This window comes from Pan paniscus, chromosome 16, assembly GCF_029289425.2.
Source record: "Pan paniscus chromosome 16, NHGRI_mPanPan1-v2.0_pri, whole genome shotgun sequence".
Classification (NCBI taxonomy): Eukaryota; Metazoa; Chordata; class Mammalia; order Primates; family Hominidae; genus Pan; species Pan paniscus.
Window position 1 is genome coordinate 37,867,459 of NC_073265.2, and position 27,753 is coordinate 37,895,211.

General features: G+C 41.5%; 2 protein-coding genes across 5 annotated transcripts in view; one reads left to right on the forward strand and one right to left on the reverse strand.

Annotated features, from left to right (window-relative positions):
• Positions 1 to 17,711, reverse strand: part of FBN1 (fibrillin 1) — a 234,792-nt gene extending 217,081 nt beyond the window's left edge. For 2 of the 3 annotated variants that reach the window (XM_034938728.3, XM_063596626.1), the window contains exon 1: positions 17,548 to 17,711. In XM_034938728.3, coding sequence (XP_034794619.1) covers positions 17,548 to 17,711 — 164 coding nt within the window. Of the gene's footprint in view, positions 1 to 15,847; positions 16,044 to 17,547 lie in introns of those variants that run through there. The other variant, XM_055099076.3, reaches the window with a different exon arrangement.
• Positions 17,712 to 18,205: 494 nt separating this feature from the next.
• LOC134729070 (nascent polypeptide-associated complex subunit alpha, muscle-specific form-like) lies at positions 18,206 to 24,980 on the forward strand. Of its 2 annotated transcripts, none has more exons than XM_063596628.1 (2): positions 18,206 to 19,773; positions 23,912 to 24,980. In XM_063596628.1, the coding sequence occupies exon 1, from the start codon at positions 18,206 to 18,208 to the stop codon at positions 18,971 to 18,973; it is 768 nt and encodes a 255-aa protein (XP_063452698.1). In that variant the 3' UTR covers positions 18,974 to 19,773; positions 23,912 to 24,980. The 2 variants fall into 2 exon arrangements, with proteins under 2 accessions (XP_063452698.1, XP_063452697.1); XM_063596627.1 differs by having other exon boundaries at positions 23,918 to 24,980.
• The last annotated feature ends 2,773 nt before the right edge of the window (positions 24,981 to 27,753 follow it).

Consider the following 27,753-nt stretch of genomic DNA (forward strand, 5'->3'; position numbering starts at 1 on the left):
AAATCCCTAATAAAACCAAAAGACTTTATTAATAACATTCCAAGGTTAGTGTTAAAGATTTTTATATTAGAGATTAGAAAGATGTTTCCATAAATACTCCAAAGAGAATGTATTCTCTTTTTTGTATAAACTAATTTGTACATCATTTTTTGTGCTCTGATTTTTTTACTAGGTTTGCAAAATAAATAAATAAGACAGTGTTTGGGAAGTGTATTAGCAAAGGAAAACAATGTAAAGAGAACACATTTTAGGAACATTCACTCCTATAGATTGGCACTTCTGTTTCTGAAATAGTTTCTGCATTTCCCAACAGAGAATGAGTATTCTGTCCTGCACCCTCCGGTAAAAACATTAGTCAGCTCTTAACATGCTCAATGTTTGAGGGAGTGGATGTGTAGAGAGCACAAGAAAGATTCAACATGTGGATAATTCAAAACCTACTCAGAGCTGGCATTGGAATGTGTTAGTACACACACTTCAACATGGGTGTGGCTTGTCTTTTGAAAAGTAGCTCAAAGCAAAACCATCAGGACACGCAGGCAACTGTCTGACCCGGCTTAGGAAGACAATGAGCTGCTCGAAGGCCTGGGTGATCCAGATGATCTTCTAAAAAAACCCCTCCAATTTCACGTCTCTGTGACTTAATTCAGAGGCTGCTGGGATATTGTCCATTACACAGAGAAAGTGGTGACTGTCCTCATTCCAATGGCCAGCACAGCTCTTCCCTGAAATCCAACCCGAAAGATATCCCTCTCAGTGTGAGTGATGCCAGCACTGTCCTCTCAGCACCCTTCCAGCTCCAGGGAAGATGTCACAGTATTTGTGTTTCAAGCTATAATTAAGCAGAGCAGGTGCTAAATGCCAGCACAAAGTTTCAACATGACAACTTCTGAAGTGGTGATGATGATGTCAAAACAGACAGAAATACATCCACCTCGCATACCTAAAGGGCTTCCAAATCTCTGTAGCAGCACCCACTGACGAAAAAGCAGTTCCAAAAGCCTGTCATTTCACCCAGGAGTTTTCTATCAAGTAAGAATACATGAGGCCTTAGAGAATGACAGACATGTTTCACTGACATGAAACACACGGGTGATGTGCCTGGCACACATGCACATGCACACGTACCATCCCCTACAAACAGTCGGGGAGGAGCTCCTGGGGCAGCTCTTGTCCCTACCTTCCTTTCCCCAAAGGGGACTGGGTGTACCAGTAATTTTCAGAATCTTTCATTTGAATCACTAAGGCTGTACTTGTTCCAATTTCTTGAAGAAAAAAAAAAAAAAAGAGCATTCCTGAGAAAGCAATGCCGAAATGAAGGCACAAAAATTCACTTCTGAATGTTAAAATCTCTGCAGATATCTTCTTTATTACCCTCATAGTCCAAAATCTTACCAACTTTTCATAAGGTTCTTGCCTGAAATCCCTTACTTTAAAATAAAAACACATTGAGTGCTTCCATCTTGACACTCACAAAAGATCATGGGATAAATGGACCTTTGCAGAATTATTTTCTTCCCTTTCAAATGCCAGGCTCCTTCTGTGTGAATTTTCCACAATTTCATAGCTCATAATAGCCTATCCTTACTGTTAGATATTAAATAATTTTTCTACAACAAAGTCACAGATAAGAGAAATCAGACCCAGCATATTGCAAACATTACTGGCTGTGAAGCATTGAGCCTAAGTTCAAAACTAGGAGTAAAACTTTACAGCATTAGTAAGTCAATAGGAAATGACAGAATTTGAATATCCCCATTCTGCCACCCTAATAGATCTAGAAAACGATTATCAATGAATGCTAATAACACAAAAAGAGAGACTAGTAGTAATGATGTCCCTCCTAATGGAAGGACACATACCACTTATAAAGTCGTCTTGAAAAAAAGTTAATTGAGTTGAATCAAGCATCTAGCTCTAACTAGCAATTCACAACAAATACAGGGGACTGAGAAACATGGTAGGACCATACCACTGGAATGCAGTCATCACTGGACTGCAAGAAACTCTCCAGTGGTGAAAGCCATGTGTGGTCCAAGGACTGGCCAATGCTGTTCTACAAACTAGACGTTACTAGTCTATACTGAGATAAGGAGCTTAAGCTAGAATCTAAACCATCTCACTGCTTCCTTCATCGAGAAAGTCTCCCTAGAAATAAAATATCAGCTGAACTAAATAGTGTGCTTAGTGACATATTTTGGATTTACACCGTGGCTTCTCATCTGATCATGGACCAGTAACAGGAGTTTGTGGACTGGCATCTTAAGAAGCACTGGTGTAGAGGACAGGAACCAATTTCTTCAATACATAAATTACAAGGAAAAACTGACAGGGGGACAATCTATATATTCAAAAATATTTAAGACAGATCAACCAATTACAAAATATGGATTTTTTTGGATCCTGATTTGAATGAACTGCAAAAAAAAAAATAAAATTTATGACTCAATTAGGAAATTTTAAATATTCACTGAATATTTGATAATATTAGAAAATTAGTGTTAATGGTAAACAGAATAATGTTATTGTGTTTATGTTTCTTAAAGGGCCCTTAACTTTTAGGACACACATTGAAATATTTAAAAGTAAAATGATTTTTCAAGGATTTACTTCAAAATAAATGCAATGAGGGAGAGAAGAAGTAGATAAAACAAGATTGACCATTAACTGATAAATGCTGAAGCTGGATCATCATTGTATCCTTCTTGCTAGTTTTGAAATTATCCACATTTGTGTTAAATAAAATTCTTTTTAAAAAACACAAATTTGCAGCAGCACCTGGCCTAGTCCATCCTGATATCCACAGTCTCCTACATGCCATCACGCCACACTTTTGTTTTCTGTTTTCGTTCACTTGAAGAACCACCTTTATCTGTTATGCAGCTCAACATTCCTGAGAGGGAGGGGACCCCCATTAAGAGACAACAGTCCAATCCCAACATGTGTACCATGTTAAATCAGTGGCAAGAACTAACCAAAGTGTTTCTACTAAGTATCCAGCTACTAAATAAGGTTACAGTTCACTAGATGAGGAATCCAAGAACAAATGACTTCACTACACCTGTGCAAACAATTAACATGTCGGTCCAGGGGATGGATCCCCTTGGGCATCACAGGTCCTTTTTGACATGATTCATTTTCATAAAGACATTTTATCTTTCTTTATGACAAACATAAACCCATCAGTTAACAAAAGATGTGTTTTGGGGGAAGGGGTTTTTGTGTATCAGGTCCATAAGAAGGTTAAATTTGGGTTTTTCTGTGCATAAGTGGAAGAATTCTTATGGACAAGGGAAATATGAAATGGAGGGAGGAAATCATTTAGCAAAGAATCCTGGTATGTCTTCTGACCTTTCAATGTGTGAGAATGTGTGTCAAACAACCTATTTTCAAGGAAGGTCCCAAATGCAAATGAGCAGATGAGTCAGTCTGCAGTCAAATTAGACCCTGCTGTCTTCTGTCAAAGTTCAATAATGTCTGGATTAAGTTAGAACTGCTTACAAGCAAAAGGAGAAAAAGTGGTTTGCCTATCTTTGTAAAATACCTGAAAGGTTTTCAAAACTTTAAAAGGAAAAGTTTATTTTATTTGAGGTTTATTTTTTTCCCAGGAAGTCGGTAGAGCACAGAAAATACCTGGTATTTGCAGTGAGCCGAGATTGTGCCACTGCACTCCAGCCTGGATGACAGAGTGAGACTCCATCTCAAAAAAAAAAAAAAAAGAAAAGAAAAGAAAAGAAAGTACCTGGTATTCATTTGTTTGATTTTATATTCTTACTTTTTTACAAACTTTCTGTTGGTGATGGTGTGATTTACCCCACGGGGATGAGAGACATTAAGTAATTTGAACATTTTCAATGGCAAATAGAAAAGTAACTATTATCTGTTCAAATCGTTCCTTATTTAAAACACTCTACTCTTATTTTTATAGTCTGTGAATGAATATGAAGCAACCGCAACTTCTTAGAGTTTACTGCCAATCAGTTAACCAGAGCTGGCATGTAGGGTGCAGCGTATAGGAACTCTACGAAAGCTATGCCTACATTAAGATAATGTATGTTTTGTTCCACTCTCACGGATGTTCAATAGTTTAAGACCTCTCCGAAAGTCAACTCTCATTAAAATCAAAATTGAAATCATTAAGAGAAAATTTAAAAATAAAAAGATTTTCAATTTCTCAAGAGAAAGAGGACACAGAAGAAGGAGAACAAATAAGAATCTCTTTGTAATAAATAAGCATTATGTTGCTGCATGGCATGAAGCCAAAGGAAGGGAACGCTCAACTAGAAAGTGGCTCTTCTCAGGGGCTGCCAATCTGAGTCAGCCTGTCCCCAATCACGCAAGCAAGGCCTGCCCACAAAGCACCTAGAGAGGACAGTGATAACAGAGTGGGTGGAGGGAATACTGACGCTATGGAAAAAGGAGCTTTCTCCCTGTGAGTGCAGATGTGTCGTGTTTGCCCATCCAGTATCCCTTCCCCTTCTCTGCTAACCAAACTCTTCGTTTCCTAAGCCCATTCCACATGGTTCAGGCAGGACTAACACATGGCTCAGTCCTGACCAGCTGGAGTGTCCTATTTCTTTGGCAACAGTGAAGGGTGTGTGACTGGGGCAGTGCTGGAGTTCTCCGCGAGATCTGATATGAGGAATCTGGAAAAGAGGGCTTATCTCTTTACCTCTGAGATTATGTGTTGAAAGGCAGTGTGGCTAAGAATTGTAGGTGGTCATCTGGGCTACCCAATTATAACCAAATCCTTACTCCAACAGAGGCAATTAAAGCACATTTCAAGAATGGCGCACCACCTTGCCATGAAACAATTCTAACTCCCAGGGTATCTCTGCACTGCTGCCAAAGAGAATGGTTTTCAACCCAGTCTTTCCATTTACTAAAATTTAAATTCTTTTCACAAAGTATCCTTTAAAAAAATGTGTTAATCAGGAAAGAGGCAAGGCCTGTTTGACAGATCTGCCAGTTAAAAAATGCAAACTTTTTTGGAAGAGTTGAGGGGGTGCATATTAATAAGGAATAATATTTAGTAAGTTTGTTTCCCAATGAAGACAACATAATTTAGGGAAAGAGAAAATTTAAAAATAAAAACTTATCCCCAAACTGCCTTTAAGTATAACCAGATCTCCACAGATACAGTAAGTCCATTAAAATTACGCTTTTGAACATTTTAAAATTCAGATTTGCCTCCTGTTTCTTAATATAATCATTTCTATGATGAGAAAGTGGAGACTGTGGTATCCAGATAGGTATGATTATCTAGATTTTTGCTTTAGCCATAAAAAACAGCCTCTTTGGATGACTCTATGCCTCATTTTCCTTATCTGTAACAGCATTATAATCATTCTCATCATCATAGCTAAACATGTCAGGCATAGTACTAAGAACTTGAAATGTACCATCCCATTAAATCTTAGGACAACACAGAAAGATGAGTAATTTAATCGCATTTACAAGTGAAGAAACTGAGGCCCAGAGAGGTCAAATCACTCGTCTAAGGTTTCCTCCTAGTAGGTGGTGGAGCCAGGATTTGACCCAAAGCATGTCTATTTCCACACTTCCAAACCTTCCTGAAAGTGTGGCCAATGGTTATTAGTGATCATTGAAAATGACTCCTTGGTCCTTTAAAATATGGTCCCACAATCAATACCAGTATACCCCACTACCCACAGCCAGGCTCAAATAGGAAATAGTGTGAGGTAATTATAACATATACCCCAGCCACTAGCTCTGGGTTTTTATGACCAAACTGCCAAACATTCCTAGCCAACTCTTCAGGAAATGTTCAGGCACTTTCTCAGATTCCAGCTAAAACATCAACTATGTGACCCTGGGGAGTACAGAGCTCACAGGGTGGTAATGGGATATAAAATTTGCAAACTTGAGGTCAGTGGCCTCAACTCTGGGGTGTGAAGCACCAGCAGTCCATGAAAGATTAAAAAACTATTTGTCTACTTAAAGGCTGCACATCAAGTCCTTCACTGAAAAGCATTTGCCTACATCTCCTCAGACATTAACCCCATCAGAAAGGGAGAGAAAGATATTCCAAATGGCAGTTCTGCCTAGAATCATTGGAAAAAAAGATAATAATATCAACAAGCCCAAGACAGGGTGTTCATTCTGAAAATGAAGCATTGGGTCCTATTCAAACGCAGCTAATGCTCATAACATAGTTGTCACTTGGAGTAGGCAGATGTTTTACAGTATTACTAGGGGAGATGATATGGAAGAAAACACAAGAATTTAAGAATTTTTTTCTTTCTTTAGCATGTTTATTACATGAACTCTTAATGTATAGTTTGGATAACTGAGCCAGCAAGTTACACAACAAGAAACCAAGCTTAATCACAGACCTAGAACTGCCTTAGTTGATCCCAGGTCATTTGACTCTTTGACTACCAATTAGAAGTGTGAGTATGTGTGTGGTGGAGGGTTGGGGGGAGGAGTCATGCTTCAGACTCCCGGAGAAGACTATTTCTCTTTTTCCAACCACCTGACTGATACCTTCATTGACAACTACCTCCCTCAAAAAGTCCCATCCCACCCAATCCCTTCTAATGTGGAGGTTCCCACTGAGAGCAGGGTAGTACTGAGGATCTAAAACTCTGCTACAGTATCACCCCTTCAGGGCTGACCGCTGAGAGAGTAATCACACTGCCTAAGGTCAAATAAATGAGAGAAAGAAAAACACCCATGCCCACAGGATTGATAAGGTTTGGTTATTTCAAGTATAGCAGAGAACTTGCAGATACCAGTCCACCTCTTGAGGGTATGAACACAAAGAGGCCCAATCTATTACCCAACAACGTGCCTCTTAGGTCAGCTCTCGCTACCACGTGACTCAGCTTCCACACCTACGAACCGGAGAGGAAAATAAGCACCTTGAGCACTTGTTCCTGGACCTTCTCTGGGCCTCAGTTTCAGTATTTATACATTTCTAAAATCTGTCTTACTATAACTAATTTGTAATATGAATTTTTCTAAAGATGGATGGTCTGGCTATGGAAGAAGATATGAGCCATAATTTCAATGGCAAAAATAAAAGCATTTAAAAATAAGAAGGTCCTTTAAAAGTTATTCATCAAAGGCCCAAACCTATTAGGGTCTGATTACACAATCTTACAGATTAGCACTGAATGAACAGGGGAAATGATACACAATAAACCATTAGTTACAAGAAGCAGGATGCATCAAACTTTACATAGTACCATATACACAGGTGCATACCAGACAATGGATTAACCTGCTTTTCCACTGCATTCCTCTAAATGTTTTCATACAAATCTTTTCTGGCACCCAAGTGTCTTTCTTTTATGTCCTGACTCTCCTCCATAAGCTCTCTGTCCCCTAAAAGAGGCTGATTAAGGCCACAGGTCGCCTGGTCCCAATGCTGCCGGGAGTGAAGGGGTTGTCATCAATATCTTTCAAAACCCAGCGTCTGCTCTGTCCAGCCTAGGTCCACTGGCTGGCAAGACTTTCACTCCAGAACCTTCTGCCAGCTCTCTCCTCCTGCCTCCCTCAGGCTTTCTCCTTCCTTCCCCTAACAAAAACCTTAACCCTGTTTTGCTTTTTGAACACCCCAAAGTTCCCAGGTAAAAATTTTGTATTTTACTTAGACCTTGTTTACTTTTCTTAAGGTTTTAACTCTCATTTGACATTCCTATTCTCCCTATTTTATTTGCAGCACAGCTTATGAAATTACTTACAAAAAGAAGATGAAACAATGATGATGAAGAAAAAGAAGAAAAGGAAAAGATGGCAACAAAGAAGGAGAAACAGAAACGGAAAAGGAAGAAGAAGAAACCAAAAAAAAAAAAACACACGCACACACACACACACAAAATGAAACCCTGCCTCTGGAATACATTGTCTTTATTAATAAAGATATTACCATACTTCAGTTCAAAACCATGAAACTTGACAGCAGACAGTGTGTCTTTAGGGCAGACATAAATCCTGTCTCCCAACACCAACATCATAAAATGGTTGTACTATATTTGGACTTAGATGTGTTTGGATACTTATATTTGAATGTAAGTATGACTGATGGTCTAGGAATTCATAATCCTTCAAAATGTTGAACTAAACCACTTGTTTAATGGAGCAGTTCTCCCACTCTGAGCCTGCTTGCTGTCTGGAATACATCTCCGGCTGGGAATGGTGGAGATAGGGATTTTTGCTTTCTCTCTTCCGCTCTGAGGGAGCTGAATAAATAGAGTCAGTGATAACTTCAACCAAAAAAAAAGTCACTTAAGTTGAAAAAGTGGTAGTCACAAGAAATTTAAATCTAGGATTTGATATAGTATAAGACACCCACAATGCAAACTTGACTATATTCCTAATCCAATTTTATTCTATTGATAATGTGGCTACTCCATTTATAAGAAAAATAGTACAGTTCAGCTCATTACAACACCAATTCTATTAGCAACTGCAACCTATTTTTACTTATTAGTATAACCCCTAATTTAAAAAATTGAGGTGGATTACACCAACAGATACATACATTTGAGGCTATAAATAGAAATTGAAAATAAAATTCCATACAGAAGAAAGTTAAAACATACCAAAGTTAATAAATTAGAGTGATTGCGCATTAAATTTATTTAATGTATAATCTTAAAAGCTGATTTTCTTAAAAGCAAATGGAAAATGGTTAGATGTTTTGAAATTCTCACATTTGAATAAAACAAAACATACTGCTTCATTAGGAACTTTCATTTTATTCCTGACAGTTGTGAGTTCTTTAAATGCAGAACTGTGGACAAACTAAGAACAATGCCCTAACATGAATCTAACAGAACATGCAAACACAATATTTATGGAGCTTTTTCATTCTGAAGTTACAGCAGCAAAATACAATGAGGCATCCTCAGTAGAGAACTAAGCCAACTGAACTTGATCAAGTTAGAATTAAAACTTAAAGTATCTGATTAGCCTTCTCAAAGATCTATTGCCTCACAGTGGTAGCTGGTCTCCAAAGATGGCCCCACTTTCTCCCCTCCCGGCAGACACATGCTGCTCCTCACATCCAAAGGTAGGTCTTAATAGTCCATGCCCTTCAATCTGGATGAGGCCTATGACTTGGATGGAATTCCAGGTCACGCGATTCCAGGCTAAGTTTGAAGAAAGTCTGGTAGTTCCCACCTTTGTGTTCTTGAGAGATCCTGAGCTGCCACGGAAAAAGTCTGGCTATGCTGATCTAAAGACCATGTAGAGAGGACACATATAGAAAGGGGACAACCTGAGACTATATAAAGGAGAATCAAGGAATCCAGGCAATGTCGAGGACATATGAGCCCATGTGACGCCAGCCAGCCAGCCCCCAGCCCTTCAAGTTAGCCTACGGTCAATATGTGGGATTAACACATGTGACCAGGGTCAGGAGGCTGCTGTTCAAGATCCAGCCCCAACAGACACTCTGAGCAAGGTGTAGTCGCTGCATCTGGGGCTCAGTCTCCCCATTTGAAAAAAAACACATTCAATGGCTCCATCCCGGGGGCAGGTTCAGGCAGGAGACTGCATGAGAGAGAGCTTTAAAACTTGGAAGGCCCCCAGCAGAGCCAGACAAGTGGCTCTTTGCTTCCTTTATTCCCCTCCTCAGTGGGTCCATTTAGATAAACCACACCCAAGTAAACAGGGCTGCAGGCGCCAGTGCCTGGTCACAGAACCAGATGCATATGTGAAGAAGTCATACTGCCTGTTCCAGCCCAACTGACATTGTGGGGCGCAGAGACAAGATTCCCCACTGTGTCCTGTCTAAATTCCTGAGCCACAGAATCATGAGAAAGAATAAAATTGTTGTTTTAAGCCACGAAGTCTGGGGCAATTTGTTACGTAGCAATAAAATAACTCAAACACTCACAAATGAAAATACTTTGTTTCATGGTAGTAGAGGGCCTAGGCCTGATCTCCTTTCCCTTTATTTTCTCTTTATGGTGCTACAATGACTTCGTGTATGGTAAGTTTGAATATATATGGAGGTAGGAGCATTCTAGGTCCTCCTCGCCTTTGTCTTTCACAACCAACTAGTCAAGTACTGTCTGCATTAACTCTGGAACCACCTGAGTCTCTTCTTTCTTCACCCCTTTCACTGAATTTGCTCAGACCATCGTGGACTCTCACTGTGACTCCTATATTAGCCTCCCAAATCTAAATCTCCCTGTCTTTAGTCTCTCTTCTCTCTAATCATCTACCTTTCACACCTCTACCCAGTGGCAAAGATCTGATCATGTTCCTATCTTACAATCCTTTACTAGCTCCCCGTCCTTGCCTTTCACAACAATCAGTGACATTTATGTTTCCACTAGTCCCTCTCCTTTCCCTAACAACGTTGCCACCTATGTACGGGCTCACAAGATTGCTCAAGGTTGCAAACTGCACAGCTCCAGAGGGCACTCGTTTCATAGACTGCACTACAAACCATGTCACTTGGAACCATGCCGTGCCAACCCTGCCCAACTGCAGTCAATGTCCTAAGACCTCAGACACTTCATATCCCTTTCCCTTGATGTATTTTTCACTCATCTTTCCTTTATTTCTCAGCTATACTTACTCCAAGCTCTAGTTTACATAATTAACCATACCCAGTTAATCAGCTCATCAAAATTGCTCAGAGTTCAACCATCAAAAACTATTCTATTGAACATGTGCCGCATACCCAGTTCCTAGATGTTCCTAGAGATAAATAAAAGAAGCAAGATCTCTGCCTTCAAGGAGTTCTCACTCCTAGTAGACAGTCACTTTTTATCACGTAGATCAGAGGTTGTTAAACTTTTTCTGTAAAGGACCAAAGAGCAAATGTTTCAGTTTTATGGGCCATACTGTCTCTGTTGCAACTACTCCACTCTGCTGCTGTAGGGAGAAAGCAGCCATACATAATAAGTAAATAAACAGGCATGGATTTGTTTCAATAAAACTCTATTTTCAAAAAAAGTGAGCTTGGTCTTCAGTTTGTTGACCACTGATAAACTTTTTTTTTTTTTTTTAAGACAGGATCTTGCTCTGTCGCCCAGGCTAGAGTGCAGTGGCATGATCATAGCTCACTGCAGCCTCAACCCTCTGGGCTCAAGTGATCCTCCTGCCTCAGCCTCCCAAAGCACTTGGATTACAGGAATGAGCCACCATGCCCAGCCCTAATAGACTTTCACTGTAAAGTCACTTCTGATCAATCCCATTCCCACAATGATGCTTCCCTTGGCTTGTAACAGCATCTGCCATCAATAAATGTTGAGTCTTTCCACATAGCAATGGTGGGAGAAGATTCTTGGGAAATGAAGGTATAAAAGGTATGGAAGAAAAAAATTTACCAGCTACAAGATTTATTATAACTGTAAAGCAGTAAAATATTAAGATTAAGAGCTCCAGCTATGAAGCTAGATTTCCCAACTCTACCACTTACTAGTTTATGTCCCTGGAGTAATTACTGAAACTCTGCATCCCTTGTTTCTTCATTTGTTAAATGAATAAATAAGCTTAATTTTCCTCATAAAGGATTTATGTTTTAAAGGAATTAGTATTTGCAAAGTACAATCATAAGTGATACATCAGAGCTTTTTTTTTTTTTACCATTATGGCTGCAATTTAACGTAAAAAATTGGGCTGAGTTTACAGGCAACCAAGGTTAAAAAATGAAAAAGAAATAATTAAATAACTCATATGACTGGTCGTGATTTAAGACACATACCAATTTCCACTGGAAAGAGAAATACTTCTTGCAACCCTATTCAGAGAGATTTCTCACAGGGGACATGACAGCAAGAGGGTTCTGAACAACATAAACAGCAATGCCTCCAGCTCAGAAGCCCACACAACGCCCAGCAGGCTGCCTGCAATGGTTACCTACCACCCTCACACAAGTCAAGGTCTAATATTAAAATATAATACGCTGTCCAAAGTCCCGCTGGCTCTAACATCCTATGATTCTTTCTGTTTTATTAATGTCTTTGCAGAAAGTTTCTTGTTGGACTAAATAATACTGTGTGATTAACCATACTTAGGATTTGTGAACTAGCATGAAAGAATATTAGGAATTTTAAGTGGAATTTTACCAATGTCTTGGGCCTGCATTTTTGTCTGGTGGAATGAAAAACCAAAACCATAACTAAAATTAATGGAGAAAGAAAAGTTAACGTTAAGTTTTGTCTTTAGAACTTAACCTCTGCATACCTCGGCTCTCACATCTGCGAAGGGAAGCTTATGAAAGCACCCAGCTTGTAGAGTGGCTATGAGGATTCAATGAATTATCATATGCAAAACAGTAAGAACAGTGCTTAGCAACATATAGTGCTTAGTAACATATAGATGTTACCTAAATGTTACCTACCATGGCTGCAATTGTTATTATGTATTTGTTTAGACTTAATACCAGACCCCCTTTCCAGGGACGCTACCCTTCTGTGCACTCACGGTTCCTGAAGTATCCCCAGGGTTATGGGGTATATGTCTCTGGCCTTCCACAGAACTAAACTCAAGCTAGCATTCAATCAAGACTTCCTGAATTAATGAACTTTCTGAAACCCCACTTAATGATGAGTTAGTGGTAAAATGCTTATAATAGGATTCTTGTCTTCGATTATTTAACTATCTAATGAGAAAATCGACTTGAACAATCATGAAACGCTAAACTATCAAGTGCCTGAGTTAGGCCACATAACTCAGGCCTGATATATTATCGATGTCGGTTTCTTCAAAGAATCTCATGGGAAAAAATTCTAAGTTGCTTAAGCAGGCCCATTTGCTGGGTTCATGTTTAAAAACAAAGAAATTGTTAAAAGAATGTATTTCTCTTTCAAGAAAACATTTGTAAAATCTTATTTTCACATTGAAAATAAAGCTAAAACTCCCAAAGTGGTTAGGCTGATTGGCTTACTGGAAGAAAAAGCCAACAAACTGGTACATGAATACTCTAATAATTTTTTAGTATTTTGCTTGATTAGAGTCATCAGTATAATACTATAGTTTTTAAAGTATATGCTACACAAGACGATAAAGGAACATTTTAATATTCTTTAAAATTCCAAATAAGGTTGAAGGGAAGTCTGTACTCCATTTCCATCAGCTCTCATCTCATTTCACCATAGGCTGATGTATGTTTTAATTAATTTGTATTACCAACTTACACATTTTTATAAACAACCTCTATGTCTTCAATGTTACAAAATGAGTCACATAAATAAATATTTTGTCTCTACCTTCTTGTTTCATGTGTGGAATTGCTGAAATCTTCTATTTAAGAACACTATATCCTTTTTTAAAAAAAATTGTGTCCCAATATTTTAGCTTAATCTTTTCAATAAATGTAAACCATACCCCTGCAGGAGTCTTTCCCCATATTTAATTATTAGCCCATCTGACTTCAGGTGAAGTCTTAAAGTCCCCTTTATAAAGTAAAATGGACTTTATAAAGTCTACAGGACTTTTTCTGTATTCCCTATTACAGTTCTTTATTTTAATAACAGACTTCTACATAACTAATCCCTTGGAGTTTGCCATCACATAATCTACCATGGGTATGAACTGTTCCATGTGTATTTTTCTGGCAACAAGACCTCTGGAAAAAAATAAACAAATAAACAAAGACCAAAAGGAATCACACACAAGGGGACAAATTGTGTCAAATACAACTGGTCTCATGTACCTATAAACCACACAACAAGGGCAGAAGTCTCAATCCATCTTCTCCAAGGTTTGGGAAAGGAGATCTCACTGTGAAGAACTTTTCCCCCTTTGACAGGAAACAGTAATATTTCCTTACTTGGGAGCTAAAGCAATAAGGCAATCATAAATAAATGGTGCATAACTACTGCTATTCAAGTACAGTTGAGTTTTTTTTTTTTTTTTGGACTGTCTCCCACACTTTTTGCCTAATCACCATTTAGAGTTTAGCTGAGAAAAATTCCCATGAATTGAAAGTCAAACAAATAGCGTTATGATTTTATTATTTTTCATAAACCCATTTCACATATCAAGCAATGCCCAAGGAAAAGAAAACTACTATACATTTATTATTTCACGTGGTTTTGAAACTTGAACAAATCTCATTTGAAAATAGAGAAAAATGCAATTTTTGCAGAGTAGATGGGGACCACACTGATTCCATTTTTAAAAAAGGATTTCCTGTAAAAACAGAAATTGGCAATTTACTCTAAGAAAACACAGCAGAAGCTGGGAAGAAACTTGAGGATGCCTAAATTTCCACTGTGGAACAACTTTTGCTGCCCAGTGGGGAGAGAAGAAAAAAAAAAAAGAACACCTGCAACAGGGTGGGAGGAGAGGAAGACAAGCTGGGACTGCACATCCAGTGAGCAGAAAATGAGGCAGCTTTCTAATCTAGGAAGAGAGGGAGCTGACAAGAAAGGAATATATACGCATTTGAAGAATACCAAGGCGGATTTTGTAGTCACCTGCCACATCAGAGAAAAACAAGAAGGCAGTATTTGCTGGGGAGAAGGAACCAGTGCACAGCAGATACTGATGAGTTTAAAGTACCTTTTAACTAGAGGAAAGATTAGTGAGGTGCTGAAGGTTGCTGCCACCAACTGGGCATCAGGCAGACTCAGGGGTTACAAATCACTTTCACTTCATAAACTGTGCATCTCCAATCAGAATGGTAAACAGGTTTCACTGTAGTCAAAGAGGTGAGTTTTGAAGCCGGTAATATTTTAACAGACAAAAACAGAAATTTTAAGCAATAACTGGAAAAATGTAGTACATAACTGCTTTTTCTGATGATTTATACAGCAGGGCACCGTTAAAGGATTTATTCATATGAGACTGTAATGGCAATAAGCAGAGGGAATAAATTTAAAATGTTATTCAAATTTAACATAAGAATTGGGGTTTGCTTAAAATCTATGGGAAAGCCTTTGATCCAGCAATTCTACTTTTACTAATTTATACCACATATAAACACGTGTATGTAAACACAGGTATGCAGAAGAAAGTTGGTAATAGCAAAAGACTCAATGTAATCTAAAGAGCCATCACTAGGGAACTGTTCCAGTGACATAATGAGGTTCTATACAACAAGAAAATGGGGTAGGGCGCAGTGGCTCAAGCCTGTAATTTGGAGAGGCAGAGGTGGGTGGATCGCTTGAGGCCAAGAGTTTGAGACCATCCTGGCCAACATGGCGAAACCCCATCTCTACTAAAAATACAAAAAATTAGCCGGGCTTGGTGGCACGCACCTGTAATCCCAGCTACTCTGGAGGCTGAGGCAGGAGAATCGCTTGAGCCGGGAAGGTGGAGGCAGTAAGCCAAGATTGCACCATTACACTCCAGCCTGGGCAACAGAGCAAGACTGTGTCTCAAAAAAAAAGAAAGAAAATGAATGAGGTAGATCCATATGAGTTAATAGATGGATGAATTAAAGATACATAAAAAGTAAGTAAAGTTCAGAATATTGCATGTACAATACATTCCATATATTAAAAAGGATACACACACACATATGTGTGTATGTATACATATATATTTGTGTTTATTTGTACATGTATACATACGCCTAAAAGATTTATAGAAAAATACACAAGAAAATGGTCTCTGAAAGGTGGCAGGGAAATACTTTTAATTGTATATATTTTTAAATTATTATTTTCACCCCCGTGTGTGTGTGTGTGTGTGTGTGTGTATATATATATATATCACTTATTATAAAATCTTATAGTTAACATGAGAATTAGGAACACACATAATTACAATTCTATTAATACCCTGTTTTTAGGAAGGCTTTATAAATAGTTTACAATAGGATAAGGTCTGTGTTAATGATCAAATAATGTGAGGAGCACAGAGAGGTATCTCTCTATAATCACAAACAAATGTAAAACCAGAGAGAAAAAGCACAAGTGTGAGTAAAAGTGTGGCATCCTGTTAAGCAACAAAGTAAAGCTTAGTTTCTTTTTTCACATTCCCAAGGGAACACACTAGTTGGTGACAGCCCAGAGAAATGAGACAAATGTCTGACCAGGCCTCACACCTCTCTGCAGATCTTCAGCCACAGAATTAAATCCCCACGTCCTTTATATATAGGAGCACTTCTATCAGAATAGATATTAAGATATTATTATGTAGGAGAAATGTATTTTTGAAGGAAAAATACTGGACTAAATGAGGTCCTCTTGAGAACATATGAAAATCAGAGCCTCAGTCTATTTATTGAACTTGCCATGTGCCTTGCACACAGGGCAATAAACATCTGCTGTCTGATCAGGGTCAGGCTTACCATGATAAGCAAATTTCCTTCCAACATTATCGGAATTCTGGGTTTATTTTCCACGAAGGCCAAGATGGAACCGAATTAATCATAACTATTTTCTGTGCTATTTTATCACAGCCTAAGTGCTTGGCTCATACAATCATCTTGTCCTTACTCCAGACTAGGAGTCAAAAACTGGTCTGGTGAGTTTACTTTTTCTTCTCATATCTGGGCCATACAAACACAAATTTTACTACATATACATGACTATAACACCTCATAACAAAAAAAGAGTAAGTGAAATGATCAGCCACATATCCAAGTGGATACCATCACTTGGTGACCCAGAGCTATATAATAAAGCTACAGAACCACTCAGGAAAAGAGCATCAGCGAGAATGGTAAGAATTTAATACAAAATCTCCCTATATATACTGTCTGAATTTATTTAACAGGCTCCTCCAAGAAGATAAAAGGGGTCACTGACAGTCCATCCTGCTGTTTCCATGGAGGCTTTAACTTAAACAACTGCAGACAAATTTCTCTTAAAGGAAATGTATTCCCACTGTCCTTCAATACAGGAAAGTGACAACCCTTAGTCAAGTCTAATTAAAAATTTTCCGGCTGAAACATCTGTAACAGCGGCATGGGAAGCCAGTGAAATGGTCAATTGCATGTACACAACACAAACACCACTAGTTAAAAATACTCCCTCAAGGCCGGCCACAGCAGCCTTACTGCTGCAGTGAAACGGAGAGCCCCACACAACTCAAAAAACCAGTTCTCAGAACCACTTGCCCTGTTCTGCTTCCAATGTAGACATCTAAAGGAAGCATTGCCCAGAAAACCCAATCCGTAATTTTAATAAGCATAATTTACGGAAGAGTCAACTACTGTGTGATTTCTCCTCTGACTGTCATGGGAATCCCTTCCTTTCCTTGCCCCCTTTCAAATACAGCATCTACCAAGATGACCCCAAGGAAAGTACTTTCCTCTAGAAACAACCAGAATTGATATTGCAGGGAAAGGAATGGGCTTCTCCTCTTATCCCACTCGCAACTCCTCCCCTTCTTCCCCAAGGAACTCTTCTCGCCTCCCAAAATCTGCCTCAACAATGGCCCAAGATTCCATTTAACCATGTCCTCTCCTTTGGGGCAGAAATCTCTGGGAGTAGGGGCAAGGTAGTTTAACCACGAACGGGGTGGGGACTAAACAACCCTAGCACCTCTAAGGTGCCCCCAGGAGGTCTTGCCAAGGAGTCTTCCACAGGGAGAGTCATCCTGCCCGTTGTTCTGGATCTTGAAACTTGGGAGACCCACACCAAAGGAGGGAACCGGTTCCTTTACCCTTTAAGCGCGTCGTGTCCTCCACCGCCTCTTCTCTTGGCCCGACTGGCTCTGGTTTCCTTCACGTTCCCAGCCTCCAAATTGGCGTCCGCCCCATGGCTCGTGTAGGACGCTAAAAGCACGGTAAATCCCAGGACGATCTCCAGCAGACGCCCTCGACGCATGATGCCGAGCCGCCACCGGCTCCCGCCGCCTCTTGCCGCGCCCGGGGCTCGGTCTGCGGCCGCCGCTGCGCCTTGAAGCGCACCGCGCCGCCGGGGTCCCGCTATCCCGCCGCCCGTCCCCCGGGCCGGGCTCCTCCCGCCTTCTCCAGGCGCTGCTCCCACTTCAGGCGGCCCCTGCCAGCTGCAACACAGAGACAAATCCCCGAGGCGGGGAGACTTTCAGGGCATCGGGATGCTGAAGCCTCGCGGTCCCCATTCCCAAGCCTAACCCGTGCGCCGCCTGCGCGTGGCGCAGTTAATTTGGGTAAGGGAAGACCGTTTGGTCCACGGCTGGCTGGAAAGCCCAGGCCCCCGGCGGCAGCAGCCCCGGCCGATCCCTCGGCCTCCCGGGCCCCGCCAGAAGAGCGCGGCGCAAAGTACCCATATCCCCAGCGGTCCTAAGCCCCGGGCGAGCTCTCTGGGTTTATTTTTTTTAGCGGCACGAATTGCGCGCGATGCGCGCTCTGAACGCCCCACTCCTCAGCCTGCCCTCTCCGCCAGGCTGGAAGCCAGCCGCGCCGTCCCCGCCGACTCCGGGCGCTGCCACCGCCCCCCGAACATCTGACACGGAGCCCGGCACCAAGAGCCCCGGGCCAGGAAGCTGTCAGGCAGGGGAGGGCCAGCGCCAGCTGTGGACGTTCCGGGACAGCCCCTCACCCCAGTCCCTGTCCCTGCCCTCGGCGCGGCGCAAACGCAAAAGCCTCCGTGGCCGCAGCTCCAGCCCCGGTGGCCGCCCGACCCCCGTCGGGACCCCGGCTGCACCCACTGGAGAAGCGGCGGCTCCGACTCCCGAGGAGGCGGCGGCGGCTGCTCCCAGTCGTGGCCGCTACAGCCACTGCTCGGCTCCGCTCGCAGCTGTCCCAGCTGTGGCCGCCTGTCCGCTTGTGGCACCCACAGTCTCTGCCGCGGCTCCCGCAGCCCCCTCCTTTCCCCACCTCTTCAAGTATCGTCCGCGCAGCGGTTTCTCGCGAGAGAAATACTTTTTTAAAAAAAAGAAAGAAAAAGAAAATGACACCCCCTCCTTCATCGCCCTCATCACCACCCCACCCCCCGGCCCCATCCATCCTCCCTTTCCACTCCCCTTTGCCAGCCTCCGCCTCGGTGCGGGGCCTCTGGCTCGCAGGATTAGCGCAGTGGGAGGAGGCAGAGGTGATCAGGTCCTGCCCGGCCTGGGACTTTTTGTCTTGAGGTGGGGAGGAGAGAAATGGGAAGAAGTGGAGTAGCGGTTTTAGCCCGCTCTGCGGCTGCGAGGTTTAGATCCGAGATTAACCTCTCCCGCGATAGGTGAAGCCCTACCGGAGCAGAAAGCTGTTCCACCTGCACCAAGAATGCGCGCTGGAGACGGTTGCCCCGGAGGCCCTGGCCCGAGAGAAGACCAGTCCCCGCTGCCCGCGCCTCCCGGTAGCGCGCTCCCTGCGCCTCTCCCGCTGGACACTCAGCAGACGCCGGAGGCCAGGAGGCTAAGACTGGGCGCGTCGCAGGCCGGGACCGCGGCAGAGGCTGCTGTGCCGACCGAGGAGAGGGCTCTGCCGCCCCCACTTGCCCTGGGTGTCGAGAGCCCACTCCAGACGCGGCTCTTCTGAGGCTCAATTCAAGCCACCCAGGCCTGAATCCAGGATGCTCTCTCTAAGTCGGTGTCCAACCCAGGGGCCTGTAAATGTTGGAACCTAGGATTTAGGATGGGAGCGGTGAAGGGATGGTCCTCTTGCCCAGCCCAGATTAAGACTGGGGTTCATCTGGAGGACTCTACTTACACCCTCCCGGTCCCCTCGCCCTCCCCCACACACAGCTGCCTCTCCCCAGGATATGCGCGGCACAGTTAATTTAGTGGCTTTGAAAGGTATAGTATTTGTGGCATCCTTATATGGATAATGCCCAATGATGCCTGCACCCTGTAACAGTTTAGGAAGGCCGGAAGTCGCACACTGGGTCCTGGCTGCTGTAACTGGAGACCCCCAGAAAATCCCCTGCAAGCAGCCACCAGCCTGCTGTCAAGCCAATAATAAAAGCTCAGCACAAACAGGTACCCTGGGAATGTATCCTGTTGAAAGGGATTTTCCTTATTTGTAACCGTTTGTAAAGGGGCCCAGACAGTAGGGTAGAGAGACCTGGGCAAGTTATTCAACTTCTTTCCAAATATAAGATGGGACTTGTAGTGTCCACCACACAGGGTTGTAATGGTGATGATGGACATGCTGAACTGCTGTGATACATGAAGATGAAACAGTAAAACTGTGGGAACTATGAGCTGATCTAAAGCCATAGTCCTGTAAGTATGTATGTGGTGTACTTTAAGGTCTCACCTGCAAAAGGTCTCTTAGCAGATTCATGAATGAGAGCCTTGGTCACACACTCCTGGCTGAGTAAAGGAGATCATTCATTCAAGATGTTTTTACTGAGCACGAACTGTGTACTACTTAGTGCATTGTTGAACTAGACTTCAACAATTTTAACAAGGCAGGTTCAACAATTTGAACACGGCTGACTTCAACAATTTAGTGAAAAGGGCAGAAATGTGTCTCCCCTCACACAGCATGTAGTCAACAAGGAAAGGCAGACTTGAAACAAATAATGGCCCAATTGTTAAGCGCCAAACAGGATAAGTACTGGGTGCTTGCTTGGAGGATATATAACAAGGGGACTTGACCTAGGCTAGGGCTGATCAGGAAAGGGATCCCTGAGGAAGTGATATTTAACTTAAGTCTAAAACATAACTAGACTCTACTTAGGATAGTGGTTCTCAACCCTGGCTATGCAGTAAAATAATAAGAGGCTTTAAAAAAATTCTGACACCAGGATGGGCGTGGTGGCTCATGCCTGGGCCTGTAATCCCAGCACTTTGGGAGACCAAGGCGGGTGGATCACTTTAGACCAGTAGTTCAAGACCAGCCCGACCAACATTGTGAAACCCTGTCTCTACTAAAAATACAAAAATTAGCCAGGTGTGGTGGTGCATGCCTGTAAATCTTGCTACTCAGGAGGCTGAGGCACTAGAATCACCTGAACCTGAGAGGTAGAGATTGCAGTGAGAGGAGATTGTGCCACTGCACTACAGCCTGGGCAGAACAGAGTGAAACTCTGCCTCAAAAAAAAAAAAAAAAATCTGACACTGACACCAGGCTCCAACACCCAGAGTTTCTGATTTGAGTAGTCTGTAGTGGATTCTTCACATGGATATTTTTTAAAGCTCCCTGGGTAGGGAGGGGTAAGGAGGTAATTCACACTGGGAAAAGGATCTGAGCAGAGGGACCATGGATTAGGAGAAAGCAGGGCTGTTGGACATCCAGAAAGGCCTTGTCCTGCCCACCAGTTTTCTGGGCTGCTCTGCACCCACAGGGGACTCTGCAAACTGCATGCTTTCCTTGTACTCCAGCAGCATGCAAGACATGCTGTGCCCTTTCTCTCAGAATCTTACACTCAGTGACGTGTTGGTCAGCAGCAACCAAACACAAGCCTTTTCTAAGGCTTCTGCCCAGGAAGTAAAGGCCAAATCCTGGTGCCCAGCAAGTCCCCTCTTCCAACATTTCTGGACATTTCTATTATTTCTAACTCAAACTGCCTTCCAGGGTTTCACCTCCAAGGGAGGGATTTGGATTAAACGTTTTTACCTGGCCTTTGCTTTCCCCCGCAACCTCCTCTTTATTCATTGGCCTCTTTCTCCAATAAAGGAAAGATTCTTCCTTCATATTGGGTGGCAGCTCCAAGCCATATACTCCCCTCTTTGAGCAATAAGTCTCATGTTCTGACCACAATGGTGGAAGATTACAGGGGAAGGGGAAGCAGGGGGAACTTGATTACTTAAAAGTAAATACATTTTAAATATACAAGAACTATTCCCGCTATCTAGGCAATCAACATGTATTAGAGTAGCATGCTACTTATGACAAAATTCAGTAACGAATAATAAAAATCTGTGTCTTTGCAATAAGATTTTCTTGATGCCAGATGATTGAGGACCCAACTCTCCTTAAACCTATCACAGACTTTTTTTTTTTTTTTTTTTTTTAACGTAATAGGTTGTTTTGCACTGTTTGCAAATTAAGTCCATGGGCTAGAATTCCTTGCTTCCATCTCCTTATTTCAAAGAATTCTATTCACCCTAAGAAACCCTGCTCAGATTCCTTCTTGTTCGTAGGTGTTTTAGCTCATGCCCATCTCTCTTGTTCTAACATCATTGCACTTATTAACTGAATCATTCACTTAATAGTTAATTTTAATACATAATTATAGTATGCCTACTATATGCCAAGTGCCATGTCAGGCACTGGACATTAGGGATATTTCTTCTGTTGCTATAGTGAACTATTAGGTTGGCACAAAAGTAATTGCAGTTTTTGCCATTTAAAAGTACTAGCAAAACTGCAATTACTTTTGCGTCAACCTAAATATATATATTTTTTTCTGTAGCCATTGTAGTTACTCCCCCTAGCTGTATGATAGATCCTTAAAGACAAGGTGGCATTCCTTATTCAAGGAAACTTGCTAGTGTACTGAAAACTATGACAAAACACAAATACTTTGTTTGTTGTTGGATCAATTGAAATCTTTTTTTTTTTTTTTTTTTTTTGAGACAGTGTCTCGCTTTGTCACCCAGGCTGGAGTGCAGTGGCGCGATCTCGGCTCACTGCAAGCTCCACCTCTGGGGTTCACGTCATTCTCCTGCCTCAGCCTCCCAAGTAGCTGGGAATACAGGCACCTGCCACCATGCCCGGCTAATTTTTTTGTATTTTTAGTAGAGATGAGGTTTCACCGTGTTAACCAGGATGATCAATTGAAATCTTGTGGCATTTTTAGCTTCAAGCCACTCTCATCATTTTATACCTCCTGTATAAATATCTATGTCAGCAAGGGTTCTTTGTCTACAAGCAAGAAAACTAGCTATGGAAAATTTAAGCAAAAAAAAAAAAAAAGATCTTTTAAGTATTATCAGGTTATGAGATGGCTCATTGAACTTGACTTTGTGATAAAATGGGTAGTAGTACAGTTCTGGGATAATGGTAAGCAGAGAACCTCTTCAGGCTGATGTCATGTGAGTAAATCAATTCCAACCATTTTCATCTTTTTGCCACCCCTCTTGGAGTTCAAATTCAAAGGACAGGGTCCTTTTGACGTAGCTATTTAGGGAACTTGGGCACAATCCTGGCCAAAGGATGATGGAGTATCTTGATGGATAGACCCAACAAGATTGCATGCCATGGGAAAAGGGTTCATCTATAAAAGATGGGCAAAACACTATTTTGGTCATGCACCAAAAATTGAAGGTCATTAATGCTTGTCAGGAGAAAAGAAAAAGAAAAATCCAGATGTCCATTACATCATCTCAAGAACTCTCAAGATGTTTAGAGCTTACTGAAATAAAGCATTTTCAAGCTTTACTTGGAAGAAGCATACTCTAGAATCAGCTTCTACGTCTTCCTTTGCAAACTGAATCATGACTTCACAAAAAGCTAACTAGACTTTCATGTAGCCTCAGTTCCTGCCATTGATGGTGGCAAATAGATCACTCATGATACAACCAACTATATCTTCAAAAATTGGCTTCTGACTTTTAGTGAGTATTGTAGAATTTTGTAGTTATAAAAATGTAATGCGTATATCACAGCTACCAGAAACCATACCTATTTATATAGAGAAAGAGAAAAATAATACGTTCACATACATAACCACATTTAATCTTTGCCACAACTTTTGGTAGATTGAAAAACATAGCCACAATATTTCTTATCTTCTTCCGTCAAGAAGTAGCGTCTATTTCTCAACTCTTTGAATCTGAGTTGGCTTTTTATTTTTCTTTTACCAGTAGAATATCATGGAAGTAACATTGTATGACTTCTAAAGCTAGGCCTTAAGAAATCTTGCAGCTTCCTCTTTTACCCTATTAGATGTTGGTTGCCCTGAGGTGGATAGGGCTTCAAGAAGTCCAGGATGAAAGACAATGTGGAGAGAGACAGCCCCAACTCTCTCAGCTACATCAAGACTCTTCCTGAGCTACCAACTAAATGTAGTCACATATGTGAGCCCAGCAGATCAGCACAACTGCCCAGTTAACCCATAGAATACATATATCATTGTTGTTTTAAGCTGCTTATTTATTAGGGTGGTCTATTATGTAGGAATAGATAAATAATTGAAACCTTATAATATAAAATAATTTTTCTCAGTTTTAGAGATGAAGAAACTCACATTCAGAAGAGTTAAGAAACTTGCTCAAATTCATAAAATCAAGAGGAGAGGTGGAGCTGTAATTAAAACCAAGCCTTTGACAAATCAAGGAAACTTTTCATGTCGTCACTGCTACCTCATCTGTGGCCACAAAATCTCAGTCAAGATCTAGGGTTGATGCAAACTGGAGTCATTCCCAGTATCCACAACACTTCTCTTGTGTCTTCTGGGAAGCTAAGATTTCATCCCTTGAGTTTCATTGCTGCCTGAATCTATTGCATCTTACTTGAGAGCCTCATTTATTCCATGCTACAAGATCCATGCAAGATTCCAGGATCACCAAGATCACTCCAGGAAATGAAGAGATCAAGAGAGCTGGCATGGACAAGTCTCTGCCTCTCTGCTTCAGCTTCTAGTTCCCTCATAATATAGGACAATTCCTTGTACAAAATGGGTGCTCCATAAATATTTGTTGAATGAACTTCTTTTCTAGATGGTGACGTGATGGCAACCTTAAAACCTCATGCCATTCTTCCTCATCATTCTCTGGGTTAAAGAAAGGCCTAAACTTTTCCAGCAATTGACAGAGCCTTGGTGTGTCATATTGCCTCATTGTGCCTCAGTTGTCCCATCACTCCCACTTGGGAGAGGATATGAATGAATGGATCTTAGTTTTAAAGAGCTGAAGGTGGAATTCAGTTGCCTGATTGCTAGCATAGATAGTACCTCCATGTATGTGCCATTTCTTTTTTTTTTTTTTGATTGTTTAGTTCATTTATTTGTGTAACCAATTTTGATTAAAAGCTGAACACTGTGCTGGAAGCTGAGGCTTTCACTGGTGTAGGGATGCCATTTCTGCCCCGTAAGAATCACAAGGGCTAGAGCATTGCAGGAGGTCCTTACAGCAACAATTACCATGAACTAAGCCTTTGCTTAGTGCAGGCACTGTGTTAAGAGGGAAGTTAGTAATGTTCTTCCCATTTTAGAATTTTGTAATTATAAAAATATAATACAGGCTTAAGAAAGACCAGTTTTAAATGACATAAATAAACCTTTGTTTTAGGGAAAGTTTGCATATGTTTGTGCTTTTGTGTTATACTAAGAATCCTGAGCAATTCCCACTTCAATATAAAATTCTAGTGTTGTGAGGGCAAAAGGTGAAAAAGAGTTTTAAAAAGGTAAAACTTTATACATGCTAGAAAAAAATGAGAATTGTTTTCATTTTCATGATTCTTCAGAAAATTTATTTATTAGAAATATTTTAACTACTTAAATAAAAGATTTTTGAAGTATTTTTTTCATAATCCCAACCACCCTGTTTTAGTTTTCTCATTTTGCCTCTAGTTTTTGTCCATATGGTGCATTTTACATAGTTGTAACCCTGGTGGATGTATAGTTTTATCTTCTGCTAAACAGGGAGGAGAATTTGTTCAGCATTTGAGTGTTTAACCTTTGCATTTTGTGGATGGGGTCCCTGGGTGAGGTCTGCCTAGCCATCTTTCTGGCAGAAAGCATGTACAACTGCTGAATTATGTTATTGAAATAACTTTCATTACCTCAATCCCCCAAAGCAAACAGTTGCTCTCCACCCAAAACAAAAGCTCTGGTTCCCAGACTTCATTTCACTTGTGTTTTCCATGAGTTCTGTGACCCACCCTGGTATTCCCTGTCATTTTTTCTACCAGACATAACAGATACCAGCCCAACGGCAGAGGCGAATAAAGCGGAGGCCTGGACAGCAGGAAAGGACATAACATCGTATCCATCACAAATCAAAAACATTCTCTATTAGCTGCATTCAACAAGTGTTACCAAACACCAGCCTTGTGTTGCAGACTATGGGAGACACTACCGAAGCCACCAAAATGTGCCCATCCTGCAGCCTGCTCTCTCTCAGGAGGGAGAAAATGAGTGCTTATAGCAGAGGTCAGCAAATTTCTATAAAGTGATAGACAGCTAACAAATACTTTAAGCTTCATGAACCGTAAGGCAAAAGAAAACAAATTTCCACATGCATTTTACTGACAAAAATAAAAATTTGTCTATGGACACTGAAACTTGAATTTCATATAATTTTCATGTGCAATGAAATCTTCTTCATTTGATCATTTTCAACAACTTAAAAGTGTAATAACTATTCATAGCCTGCAGGCCATATAGAAACAGGGCATGGGGACAGATTTGCTCTGTGCAGCCATAGTTTACCAACTTCTGGAGTTAAAGAAAAAGGCCAGCACAGAACCTGGCTTGGGCATGATTCTCCAAAGTGGCTGGCACCAAGACAGGGATCCACAGAGGAGAGAGGTGGGGTGGGGTGGGGTGGAGTGGTCCAGTCAGAAGACTTAATGGAAGAAATGAGATCTGAGGATCGCCTTGAAGGGAGGGTAGGATTTGGCTACATGGGGAGAACATTCCAGGCGGAAGTGATGAACATGAGTCCAAGGCACAGAGGGAGGGAAGATTATGGGCCAAAGGGGACATGCGGGGTGTTTCACCATCCTTCACGGTGACATACTTCTAGCTCTCCAAGGTTTCTGTGACACACCCTGGGCTATGTGTTTATGAAGAGAAGGGGTATTATGGCCTGTAGGAGTCAGTCTTTAAATGACTACGATTAATCATATTATATGAATGTTCTTAATATCCATAACCCAAAACTTGTTGAAAACACTGAGATCCATCTGATCTCTGGTTTAAACCTGATGAAAGGCAAACTAGATCTTATTTTTCTCCATCCAGAGGCTTTCCACATTTCATTTGGTCACCTATTTTAAATAATTTTTGTAAAGAATGCACTTTTTCTTCAGGATCTTAGTATTCTAATGATACCAGAAAATGCCACCTGCCCTAACCCAAATATTCATGGCAAATATGAAAATCTTGATTAAGTTATGAGTAACAAGTAGCTTTGGTTAGTGACTTTTCTGTTTTCCTACATCTGTTTTTGTTTTCACTCTAGATCTGAATTTTCTCTAAAAAGTTAGTAATTAGTGCATACGAGTAATTATTTGATAACTAAAAAAATGTTTTTCCTGGCTGACTTGATCTATTCCCATGATTTCACCCCTTGGTCATAACATACTACTAACTCCCAAATCTGAATCTCCAGCCCAGACATTTCCCTAGAGCTTCAAATTCAGATGTCCAAGTTCCTGCTGGATGCCTCCACCTAGTCCTCCCACAGGCGTTCAGACTCAACTGTCGTAGCAGCCTCTACAAAGGCCTCCAAAGATCCCCCTTCTGGGTACTCATGCCCAGGGGTAATCCCCTCCCCTTGAGCATGGCCTGGACCTAGTCACTGTCTTCTAACAGACAGAGTATGGCAGAGGCCATGGGATGTCACCTCCAATATGAAGTTACACAAAGACGCAGGAGCCTGTCTTGCTTGCCCTTTCTTGCCCTCCTGCCTGCCCACGCTGATAGAAGCCAGCTGTCACGTTGTGAGCTGCCCTGCAGGGAGGCCCTATGCAAGAAACTGATGGAGGCCTCCGGCCAACAGTGATGGACTAAGGCCCACAGTCCAAACCACCCTTGATGAACTGAACTCTGCTATTGATAACAATCACACAAGCAAGCTTGGGAGTCTTCAGATGAGACTGCAACCCCAGCCAACACCTTGATTCAGCAGTGAGAAACGTTCAGCCCGAGGCATCTAGCTAAGCAGTGCCTCATTTGTGACACAGAAACAATGAGATAACAAATGTGTAGTGTTTGAAGCCACTAAATGTTGAGGTTATTTGTTACACAGAAAGAGGTAACTAATATGTCAGCAAACTCCCTAAACTTGTTTCTTCCCCTAAATTCTGTTTTAATTATTAGGCCCACCATGTTCTCACTCACC